A 12,633-nucleotide genomic window follows, 5' to 3' on the forward strand; every position below is an offset into this window, starting at 1 on the left:
TTGGATCCAATGTGTCGGCCCGGTTTTCCTGAAATAGTCGACAGACTAGAGGGTATGCTTCATGTACTCGACCGTGGTGGAAGACTTGCATCAGGCGACATTAGGCGATCGAGCGTCGCTGTTATCATAACCTTAAAACTGGCGACCGAAGAATTGAAAGAAGCATTATGGGAAAATGAATCGACCAGTGACGCTATTGATGTCGATATCGCTTCGTATTTTCATTGGAATCAATTTTATATCGCGTGGATTATATGCACTTTGCTATTTATGTATTATTTAAACTTTGCGTACGAACCGAATATGATTTTATATATTATCTGGTATTTGTTTGTCAATATTTTATCAAGCAAGATCTTTCTTTTCACCTCTGCAATAATCTGTCTTCTGATTCCATCTGCCAAACGTGAAGACGAATTTGTCGCGACGTCTTCAACGGTCACGTCACCAGAACAAGATTGGGGTTACTTCAGTAGTGAGGATTTATCTTCAGTGGACTCAAATTCGAATTCAAAGACACTTGATCTGCAAATAAAAAACAGCAGACCTAATTACAAAACTGTTGATATGCAGACGACGACAAGGTGTAGGTCTGCAAACCCAGTTGACGTTAAAATTACCGTAACTGGGTGTGCGGAGGAACACGAACCCGTGACGTATGATTCGGTGAGGAAACGTTTAGCAATGAAACAGTCAAAAATGTTGTGTAACATCGTAAATGACTCAATTGATGAGGCTGATGAAACAGAGTCTACTTGTTAAATAAATCACTTTATTTTTGAAGTTACCAAATTATAAGTAGTAGGCCTACTTAAAACCTTATGTCAATAACGCCTAGCGTGTTTACTCTAGTTGTACTCGCGCAAAGAAAGATGAGCGCTTCGTCTTTGTTTTCAAGCACTCATGCGAAGGGTTAGAGGTGTGGGGAGATGAAGAATGGCATAAACATCGTCACCCGTCAATGGGCCCGGTAGTGGGGAGATTTAGTAGAGCAGGACATAATCATTCAGTCAAATTAATTATAAAAGTGAACATTTTACGTGGGCGAGTGCGACTAGAGCTAACCAAATTTAAACACAATATTAGAAATATAAATAAAACTGAAATAAATATGGGAATTTCGCACTTTACACGTCATAGCCTGATATGATTGTAAGAAGACGGTTTGAAATACTATCATTAAATACGCATCATAATGATTACGTGCTACGTAACTTGCATATGAATTGGCTTCCACATGTTTTAAGCGTTAGTTTGACAATATCAATGTCCCATTATACGTATGTTTGATTTGTTATCTTAATGGAGCTTTAGATGCAACTTGAATGGTATTTTAAGATATTATTTTATTCTGTAAGGTTATTTATAACGTTGCTAATCATTATCGTACTTCATAAACAATTTTTAAAATGTTATGTGTGCATCATATCGTTACATAATTTCATCGATATTAGGCCCCAGAAGGAAATTGTGACCGATTTTCTATTTTAAAAAAGGAATAGCCATCTTCTCCTTGCCATTCGATTGGTTGATTTAGTGTCACGTGCCATGCATTATCTCCTCTCATTTTGACGATTGAAGGTACTATTACACGCTCAGATTTATGTTTAAAAAATTAATGTGCAAGAAGGGAGGAGGAGGTCCGAATAGCACGACGAGAAACGCTGACTCTTTCTCGTTGAATAGAACATTCAAATTTAACTCATATGAATATAGTTTCCCCAACTCATAAACATTACTTTTATATTTCAAGTTGTATTAACTGGTTTAGCTTTAACCCTTGGTCCTACAACACCACACCATGATATACAATAGTACCACATCGCACAGAATAGGACGCAATATCCGTTAATACTATTTTTAAAAAAAAGGGGGGGGGGGGGTGATATTTAGAGGGTTGTGTAATAAAAAGCTATACGCCTGTACCGCATTTTAAATCGCGTTCCAAATGTTAAGGACTTGGGTGATGAAAGGCTATAAATTTACTATGTAGGCTTACAAATTAACCACGTAACGTATAATAAACCTTTATATATGTTTTTCAAAGACGAAACGTGTTGTTGAATATACATCAATTTCTCTCTTTTTAAAATCGTTCCATACCGTTTTGTGAAAGCGATTGCTCACCGATATGTCGTATGATGTATTAACAGTAATATCAATGGTAATATGTATATCCCTATGTGCGTATTATTACAAAAAATGAATTTGTATTTTAAAAACAAAGTATGCATGACTAACAAAATGAATACAAAGTGTGCTATGTAAAATTTCACTCATAATTAATTTATTTTTGTACAATACATTTTGTATATTATGGAAAATTGTAATAAATAATGTATACCAAGACAGATTGTTTTTTTTACTACATTGAAATATTTCCACTTTTATAAAGCTATAATAACCCGTTTTGAACCCAGTTATGTTATAACTCTCCACACTTTTTTTAAACGACAGCATATTACCAATATACTGTAGTATACATTTAAATCAATTATTTTAAATCTTTATGTGGTACTAAAGCCGTGTCTACACTATCAAACTTTATGTGACAAAAAATGTGATGTACCCATATATGGACATGATGATGTTCAATTCAATTTCTTTTTATTTCTGAAATATCATCCATATTAATAAACTTATAAACAGAAAAAAGAAGATGTCATATTACTGCTATATTTAAGCGTATCACTATACCATATTTGGGCACATCAAATTTTTTTTTTGTCAAACTAGTTTGTTAGTGAAGACAGAGCTTTACTCTTTAACTGTGATAAATTTGTAATCAAAGAGCTATCGATCTAGGAACTAGTTACGTTTAGCCCTCATGTTGTCACAAGTTGATAGCTCCTTATTCCATGTACCGACAACATACGTTTTGAAAAACAAGCAAACCAGGTAACTGAATTTTACTGAAATTTCCCTGGTAGGCCTACCATTATCATCAAAGGGTGTTGGGAGGGGATGGTGACTGTCATGAAGGGTACAGCAAAGTATCAATGATGGTTGTTTACTAAGTAGGCCTACCATTATCATCAAAGGGTGTGGGGAGGGGATGGTGAGTGTCATGAAGGGTACAGCAAAGTATCAATGATGGTTGTTTACTAAGTAGGCCTACCATTATCATCAAAGGGTGTGGGGAGGGGATGGTGAGTGTCATGAAGGGTACAGCAAAGTATCAATGATGGTTTTTTACTAAGTAGGCCTACCAAAGGTAAGGTAGGGGTAACTTTACCATTAATCCTAGCCAGAACTTTAAAATAGCCGTAAAAGTACACACATTTTGAAATACCGTTTGAAAAGATAGATTTAAGTAACATTCCAAAAACATGTTGACCACAAACATCGCATGAATTAATATCCATAAGATGTTCTTATAAACCTGTACTGCTATTTTTAAGTAAAGTATCCATCCATGTTATAAATACATACGCCAATTTATCATCATGTTACTATTTTTTCCTCGTAAAAGTTAAATACAGATATACAACAAAATCCCGAGCAAATCTTTAAATCCACTCGACTAATGGTCGTTGGTTTGTATGACCCAATAAAAAAGACGAATTTTCATCAACACACTCTAAAGCCCTGTCTACATTATCAAACTTTATGTGACAAAAAAATGTGACGTGCCTATATATGTGCCTCATATCACTACCATATTTAAGCATATCACTACCATATTTGGGAACATTACACTTCTTTGTCAAACTTGTTTGATAGTGTGGACAGAGCTTTAATTAGTAACATGACAAATTATTTTACCATTAGAATGCAAAAACAGATTTCATGAATATATAAGTACTGAAAATAATATTAGACTTTGAATAACCTTTGTCCAATTTAAATATTTAAAACTAAATACTGCTTATCTTTATCTACCCTGTTGATCTATGTACAAGCATGGACCTATACATTAATAGGTAATTTATAGGTCCAAGGTACTAGTACTTTCCTAAATATCTAAACAATTATTTTTCATGCCGTATAAAAATGTATTACTGTATTGTATTAGGAAGCACTAACATGTACTAACTGATATTGTTTAAACACTTAGTACATATTGCAAGCAATATTAGGCACATTTGAAATGCACACAGTAACCACCTTTCGTGTGTTTCTTTGAATATGCCAAAGTATTCGAACGAACATGGACAAATTAATCAACTGTTTATGATTGATGCCCCAATAATTAAATAGTAACAAATCATGGGTAGATTTGAAACATTTTTTAATAATTTATTTCAAATTTTCTGCTACTGTTTTTTGATTCAGTGCCTGAATTATACCAAAAATGTACTGTACATAATGAGTAAAAGTGCATCTGACAAAGATAATAAATTACATAATTGCAAATTTAATTTAGTTACGAAAGAATAAATATATGCAGAATCAAGGTATTAATACATGATAGAAGATCAAAAAATTAAAATACAGTAGAACCCCCTTTTGGGGGTGTTCACTGAATGGTGGTTGGGCGTAGTGTTACAAAATATATAGCCCCAGCCCCTCGTTCGATTCACAGGAAAACATCCCCTTAATAGAGGTAGGCCATAGTGTTAAAAGACATATTTTTCCTTATTCTTTTCACAGGATAGAGTTCCCTTAATAGAGGCGACTCCTGAATAGAGGTAGGCCATAGTGTTAAAACATATATTCTTCCTCATTCTTTTCACAGGATAGAGTTCCCTAAATAGAGGCGACTCCTGAATAGAGGTAGGCCATTGTGTTAAAACATACATTTTGTCCTCATTCCTTTCACAGGATAGAGTTCCCTTAACAGAGGCGACCCCTGAATAGAGGTAGGCCATAGTGTTAAAACATATATTTTTCCTCAATCATTTATCAGGGGTGTCTCAAAGGAGGAGCATACCTCTCTGGGAGGTGGTTCAATTTAGTGCAATTTATATACTGTACAGTACCTGATGTGAACTACATCAAAGCACCCAGTTAATTTGCAAAAGTAAACCGGAATTAAGAACAAATATATTAAACATTATTACCCAATATGGACGGATATAAACAAAATATACATATGTTAAAAATCTACCCTAGTAAAAGTATTTGGTTTAGAAAATCAAGGTATATCAATAATAATCTATAAAATCTTATTAGAAATCTAATAATGTACCGTGAAAGCCCTTAATAAAGCCCTCAAATATAATAATTGTACATTAACAATAGACAGCATATTTTTGTTCATAGCTTCTAAAACTTTTTCTAGGTAAATAGTTATAAAAATCTTATATACAGATTATATTATTTACAAAATAAGTCACACATCATTTAATTTCAATTAAAAAAAAATTAGTAATCACTATCAATGAAATTCTCTAACTTGCTTTCAAATCTGGTTTAAATTGAGGTGTTATCACAACTCTCAACAATGGCATGCAGCAATTTCGAACATTGAGTTAATACTCAACAAACAAGCTTTCGTTAATTAACATTTACCATTTCAAATAAAAATAGTACTTTAACATTTTCTGTTTGGTACAAAGATTCCTAATTAAAATTCGCCAATTTATTTGACAGTTACTACTTAACAAGCAAGTTAGCACTTAACGAACAATATTTCATTAACTAGCGTTTACAATTCAAATAAAAACAGATTTTCTGTTGCAAGTCAAGATTTCATAATTGAAAACGGCAATTTATTTGACAGCGCTACTTACTCGTGTGAGATAATGCGCAAACCTAATAAAAAGACACTTTAAATAAGTCGTTCATCATTATCCATATCAAATGCTGCCAACGATATCCCGCCTGCTTCCTGTTCCGCCTTGGATGGGTTGTACTTTCCTTTCATTTTGCGAGAGTTCCTCACGTGTCGGTAGGTGAAGAAGATGGCCACAACGATGAGGATAAGGATAATAAAGATGGGAACGACAACTGCTGCGGTGGACGTACGGGAGATGGCTGCCTGACATAATTCACCTGCAAGATAAACACACAGAATATTTAAAATCTTTTTACTACGTTGTGGTTTATGAATAAAGTGGATAAATACGTACATGCATACATTGGTACAGAAAATTACAATTTCAAATACAGATACATTCAACTCTCCCTCCCCCAGACACCTTTGGGCAGGCACAATATGTCTGGTTTTCCGGAAAGTCTTGTATTCAGAATGTGTTTATAATGGTAAAAATGAATTTGGAACCAATTGGACCTCCAGAAAAGTCTGGTTATAGGAGAGTGTTTGTTTTTAGGAGAGTTTCAGGTTTTCAGAGAGTCCTGTATTGGGAGATTTGACTAATTTCAAGTCTGATACAGTTTTCACATTGCCTAGCAAAACCTCAGAGTTTACACACACTGGACTCCCTAGCTGCGTGTATAAACTCCAGAGTTTACACACACTGGGGCGCACCATACAAAACACAGGTGTTAACTCCCTAGCTGTGTGTATAGACTCCAGAGTTTACACACACTGGGGCGCACCATACAAAACACAGGTGTTGACTCCCTAGCTGTGTGTATAAACTCCAGAGTTTACACACACTGGGGCGCACCATACAAAACACAGGTGTTGACTCCCTAGCTGTGTGTATAAACTCCAGAGTTTACACACACTGAGGCGCACCATACAAAAGGTGATTTGCTATGTGAAAGTGGTATACATACAGTACTGTTTGATCTCCACATATTTTAATGTATGTAATAAATCATTTTTTTAACTTCAATGTAAATATTTTGTTGTTTTAGTCTTGTTGCTATTTTTGTAAATTCAAAACAAATACAACACAGATCACAATTTTGTAGAATGTTATCAGTAAAAACAAATCAAAATCTTTTAGCTAAAAGTGTGTTTTTGACAAAAATAACTATAAATGAAATTATTAGTATTCAAATCTATTCGCTATCAGGCTAGTTTGTTAATAAACTTACATTATAACTGAATGTGAAGCCTCTAAAAATAAGGTAAAAACGATAAATCAATGTAGTGTTGTATAGAAAGGCTTAATCCGTACCCAGAGGAAATAACTCAATTACTATAAATCATTTACTACATTGATATATTCGTTTACTTATTTCAACCATTTAAAATATCCGAAAAAATTGTGTTATGAATGAATTATGGCAATTTTTATATGAAAATTAAAACACTAGCAGTAATGATGACCTCTCTGTGAACTTGGTTTAAAAAATATATTTTTCGCAAAAAAAAGTCATCCACATATAGCAGAAAGGTAAAGGGGGGATTAAAAGGTGCTATATCTTAAAAGGTTTTGGTAATGTGGTTTTGAAGGAAATAGAGTAACAAATTTTAGGCTATTATAATAAATTACAAAAAAAAAATACAATTATCAAATTTGTTTATTATTTTATTATAAATAATTTGTACTGATTTTCTCTATAAATTGTATATGTTTTGCAATCACCTGTTTAATGCTTTAATTACTTCAGCCAGAATGGCCATGGTCATGAGGTCAATTGGGTATGTTTGTTTCTTTTTATATATGTTAGGTAGCCGATTACTCAAAAAGTTATTGCCTAATTTTTATAAGATTTTAAATAATGGTTTCATAGCTGTATGGGAACACAATTTTCATATGGCTAGGCAGAGGTTTGCGCTCTCTGAGTGTCCTCCTAGTTTTAATTGCTTTAAAAAAAATGAACTACAAAGAGATAAGAATTTGAAAAACTGTACCTTCAAAGTCTTCAGAACATTCACATGTATATCCACCAGCATGGTTCTTGCATTGAGAGAGATTCTCACAAGAATCCATCTGCAAAAAGCACTCATCAACATCTTCTTGACAATTGGTACCAGAGAATCCAGTGTCACTGCAGTCGCATTGATATGAACCAACAAGATCGCGACATACACCGTTATTAACGCACGGTTCACTTATGCATTCATTGTCGTCCTGTTCGCAGAGAACGCCAATGTACCCTAATGCGCAACGGCATCTGAAGAACTCCTCACCATTCAACGGAACATTGTCAAGACATTCTGCACCATTTTGACATGGCTGTGAGAGGCATTCATTAATGTTCTGCGAGCAGAACTCACCAGAGAATCCAGTTCCGGTGCAATCACAAGAGAAGCCACCATCAGTGTTAGAACACACGGCATTGTTCAGGCATATAGGATCTGGGAGCTGACATTCATTGATGTCTAATTGGCAGTTGATTCCTTCATAACCAGCAAGACAATCACATTCATAAGTTTGCTGCCTTACACCACATGTAGGATCAAGAGTACAAGCATTTCTTTGACAGACTTCATCATCATTACATGCTTCTGCTTCTTCTGGGAGGGTCGCACACAAACATGGGCCAATGTAGCGGCATGTGCCATCATTCTGACATGGTGATGTAGCACATATGTTGATCTCAGATTCGCAGTACTCACCACCGAATCCTACCGGACAGACACAGCTGAACCCAAACTGCTGATTCAAACAGGTGGCACCATTCTGACATAAACCTAAGCTGCAGGTTCTCAGATCCAACTCGCAGTTGTCACCTATGTAGTACTCTTTACAGACGCAGACATACATGTCAACATCATCTCGACATGTTCCTCCAAACTGGCATGGAATGCTACTACATTCATCGATGTCAGACTGACAATTGATGCCATCGAAGCCAGGAAGACACTGACATCGATAACCAGCAAAGAATTCTTCACCCTCAGTGGCACTGTCAATGCAAAGACCGCCGTTGATGCATGGCGCTGAGGAACACTCATCGATGTCAACATCACAGAGGTTACCAGAGTATCCATCGAGGCACTCGCAGACAAAGTCACCTTCTGGCATGTTAAGATCGTGAAAACATGTCCCTCCATTCAAACAAACATTGTCAACACATTTATTAACAGGATCATCACAATCGTTTCCTTGCCAATGTACTGTACACGTGCATGTATAGTTACTATTGACACGCGTACATGTACCGCCATGTTCACATGGGTTTACAAAACAAGCATCAAGATGTTCACATAATGATCCGTGGTAAGTATCAGAACATAAACAGTAATAAGTAAGGCCGTTAGCCATACACGTCGCACCGTTCTGGCAATCGTGCACAAAACATGCATTGTAAGTCTCGCAATTTGTTCCCTCGTAGTAATCTGGACATGTACACGTGTAAAATGTATTATCCAATGGTTGTTCACATTGCCCACCGTTTAGACACGGATCTTGTGAACACAGCGTGTTATCGATATCACAGATCTTGCCTTCGTAACCTGCTAAGCAGTCACATGCGAAATCAGCAGGGAATACAGGTATACAAGAAGCTGAATTGTTGGACTGACATGGGTTTTCGTTACACCTGTTGATCTCAGTTTGGCAGAGTGAACCAGAGAACCCAGGTGTGCAAACACATGTGTAGTTCATATAAGCATCTTCACATATGGCGCCATTCTCACACATATTTTCTGGAAATGAAAAAAAAGGTGTTGATAATTAAATGAAAAAATTAAACTAAAAAATATCAATGAAATATAATATGGTGGTAGAAATAATGTAAAGAAATGGTACATAATTTAAAAGCGCATAATATAAATAAGTTTTTTTTTAAATTTTGTGTTTTGTTGTTTCACCTAGTTTCCTTTCAGTTTTAAAAGCACACAAAAATGCACATATGACAGATTATTTTACAGTATATTCTAAATTTAGATGACCTTAATTTTCAAGGAATGGGATTTTTATGTTTCAGCTAACTTTTCGAGATCACCTGTTCAGTTATGTTATTTTCATTATTTTTTATACACATTGTATTTGTTGTCCAAAATCTCTTTGGATGGCTGGTTAACTAAGGAAAATCAATCAAAATTCTATTGCCAAAAATTGTCTGCTTCTGTTTATGGGAGGTGCCTGTTTGCTTATCAGAAGCATCCTCACAGGGAAGTTCAATTGCTATTTTTACATAAAGTGTGTTGTTCTCCTTACCAATGCAATCATCCACACTAACTGAGCAGTCAAGCCCCTCCCACCCATCAAGACAGTCACATGTAAAAGCATTCCAGATATCCACACAAACAGCATTCACAGAGCAGGGGTCAGGTTGGCATGAGTCCACTGGTATACAGCCAAGTTCAACATTTGATTGAGACACAGTTATGCCGTATTGTTCCTCTACTCCAAGGTAGTAAATCTGTTCGTTGTTAATTTGGACATCGCGTATACACCCTTGGAAGCTTGTTGATGGATCACCTAAAAAGATAATATTCAAAAGATTAAAAAACAAGCTTAATTTATATAAAAAATGAATGTTTATGAGTGTAATGGTACAAATAATGGCATGAGGTGAATGATGAAAGGTTATATTTCAAAGAGGCGAAGCCAAGTTGAAATATAACCTTTCATCATTCATTCACAAAAAACAATACTATCCAACATACCTCCAGTAAGGCCACCAACAAGAACTTGGGACACTGAGCTGTGGGCTGATGTATGCATGGGGAAATCCCCTAACAGTGTGTAAGATGTACCCATGTGAGTAACCCGAATAATACTGCGATCTCTTTGCCATGACAACTGTTGCCATTCTGCATCAGTTACATTTGCTGTTATTGGTAGGCTGCTAGAAACTAAAAAAATATGATATAATTTAAATATTAGTGCTTGTAATATTTTGGTAGATGGTAATAGCTGTAGTGAAAGATCTACTGAAAAAGTAAATGACAACGGTGATGCCACAATTGATTCTAAGTATCGTCCTTTATTAGAAAATGTTACCTTTGATCCTATCCTTTCAACACAGAAAAACTATTTGTATTTCTATATGTGCTTATGTATCTAGAATATCATCTTTTGTGAAACTTTATTATACAATAATAATACAATTATAATTATTACAGGGTCATTCTTCTGAAGAATTTGTTCGTGAAAGGTCCAGCGAAACCGTCAAGAAAAGAAGGTATTACCATCTAATCTCTCGTAATTGGTTTGATAAAAAGAATTGTTTACACTTTACTTATTATACATTGTTACATACAATGGTAGGAATAACTGTTAATATGAATACTTTAATAATTGTCAACATCAAAAGAAAACTCCATGTTTAATATTGTCATTTGTAATTGTTTATGAATAACATAACTTTTAAACATTGGCATCCATCGAAAAATTAGTAAAATGAGTATGACTGAAATGACTAACCTCCATTGAATAGTGTTTCAAATCTTAATTCTCTATCACCGGTAATCACAGCCTGCATGTAATCGTTCTCACCACCACGATTCGAGAACAGATTGACGCGCATGATTACACCAGAGGAATCGCGGGTACGGTAATATATTGAGAATCTATCACCAAATGTAAAGACTTCACTGTCAATGACAAGCTGCAATGTACTACTGCCGCCGTTGAAGGTCAAAGGCCAGACTATAAGGAGAGAATGAATGTAAAGTTCTTAAAAAACAGGACAATCAAATAAATACATTGAAGTTCATGTTTCAAATTAAAAAATCAGTCTAAATAATCCTAGTAAAAAGTAGTGTTACCATGACTCAAACAGTGCAGGCATCAGGAGGCACGGCCATGCTTATGGTGGAAAGTTAGTAAAAATTATTTAGATAGACAAAGCCTACTTCACGGTTAGCATGATTCTTAAAATATTTAGCACAAAACAATTGGTTTGAGAAGTTATATTGGTGAGAGAGTTACCTTCTTCACAACTGCTACCAGTGTAATGTGAGTGACATTGACAAGTAAAACCGTCCCAGCTAGCCTCACACACACCATCATTCTGACAAGGGTTAGGCACGCACATAGCCTCTCTAGGGCACCCTGGTACTGCTATGGGTGGATCAGTGATGGTGAAGCGAGTGGTACTTAGCAGTGATGTTTCTTGATAGTTGATGTAGAGATCTCTAATGCAGCCAGTGAAGCTGATGAAAAATGAATGTTAATGAAAAAAAAAATGAATGATATGAACACAATGTTTTATACATGAAGATGCACTTTGAGTACTTAATTTCATTAAATAGTCAATTGGAGGTCATTATGATTTTGGTATTCTTTTATTACTCATATTGATGTAATTCAACATTTTTTCAATGTTTACATTTTTGGTTAAATGAAGTACTGAGAATTAGTACCTCTAGTAATATCATTTGATGTCTACTATGATGTAATGAAAAACTAAGCGTGAATAAATGAATTTATATGAATGTAATAAATGAAAAAATGTTAAGTGTTTATTTTGCATATTTACATTTTTTGTTTAATTTAATATGATTGATACAACATCATGTTAACACAAAAGGTATTATGACTTAATTATTAATGACAAATTCTAAACAAATGTGATTAACTTGGCTTACCTGGTGTAAATATCCAAACTGTTCCTGACTGGGCCCAACGAGGCATCTGGATGAAGGCTACCAAAGAAGATGGGCATGTTGATGGTGATGAGTGGGGCCGATATGATCTGATTGTTGTAGCGAGCATTTGTATAAAGATTAGTAACTAAAAAGGGAGAAAAAACCAGTAAAATTTAAAAGGGGAGTTCTTTGTAGGCGAGCCACATGGATGGCGCAATGGATCAGATTAGACTTTGTAAAAAGGCACCCTCGTAAAATATTGTTAAAATAAAACAAAATATTACCAACTTAAAAAGGTCTTTGTAAAGACCATTTCGTAGTAATGGTCTATTGACAAATTTACTACA

At 35.0% G+C, this 12,633-nt stretch overlaps 2 protein-coding genes across 5 annotated transcripts in view; one reads left to right on the top strand and one right to left on the bottom strand.

The window, feature by feature from the left end:
* The window catches only part of LOC144837822 (dual specificity testis-specific protein kinase 1-like), a 42,124-nt gene extending 39,799 nt beyond the window's left edge, over positions 1–2,325 (top strand). For all 3 annotated transcript variants that reach the window (XM_078693095.1, XM_078693094.1, XM_078693093.1), the window contains exon 9: positions 1–2,325. In XM_078693095.1, coding sequence (XP_078549221.1) covers positions 1–762 — 762 coding nt within the window. In that variant the 3' untranslated portion in view covers positions 763–2,325.
* Positions 2,266–12,633, bottom strand: part of LOC144837819 (uncharacterized) — a 25,744-nt gene continuing 15,376 nt past the window's right edge. The window contains exons 25-32 of one of the 2 annotated variants that reach the window (XR_013611551.1): positions 12,287–12,431; positions 11,628–11,851; positions 11,121–11,345; positions 10,361–10,549; positions 9,909–10,172; positions 7,655–9,394; positions 4,791–5,937; positions 2,266–4,618 (exon numbers count right to left, since the gene is read on the bottom strand). Coding sequence is in view for 1 of the 2 variants with exons in the window: in XM_078693089.1 (XP_078549215.1) it covers positions 5,714–5,937; positions 7,655–9,394; positions 9,909–10,172; positions 10,361–10,549; positions 11,121–11,345; positions 11,628–11,851; positions 12,287–12,431 (3,011 nt within the window). In the remaining variant the exon portion in view is untranslated. Of the gene's footprint in view, positions 5,938–7,654; positions 9,395–9,908; positions 10,173–10,360; positions 10,550–11,120; positions 11,346–11,627; positions 11,852–12,286; positions 12,432–12,633 lie in introns of both variants that reach the window. The other variant, XM_078693089.1, reaches the window with a different exon arrangement.

The sequence above is a fragment of the Antedon bifida genome, chromosome 3 (assembly GCF_963402885.1).
Source record: "Antedon bifida chromosome 3, ecAntBifi1.1, whole genome shotgun sequence".
Taxonomy (NCBI): domain Eukaryota; kingdom Metazoa; phylum Echinodermata; class Crinoidea; order Comatulida; family Antedonidae; genus Antedon; species Antedon bifida.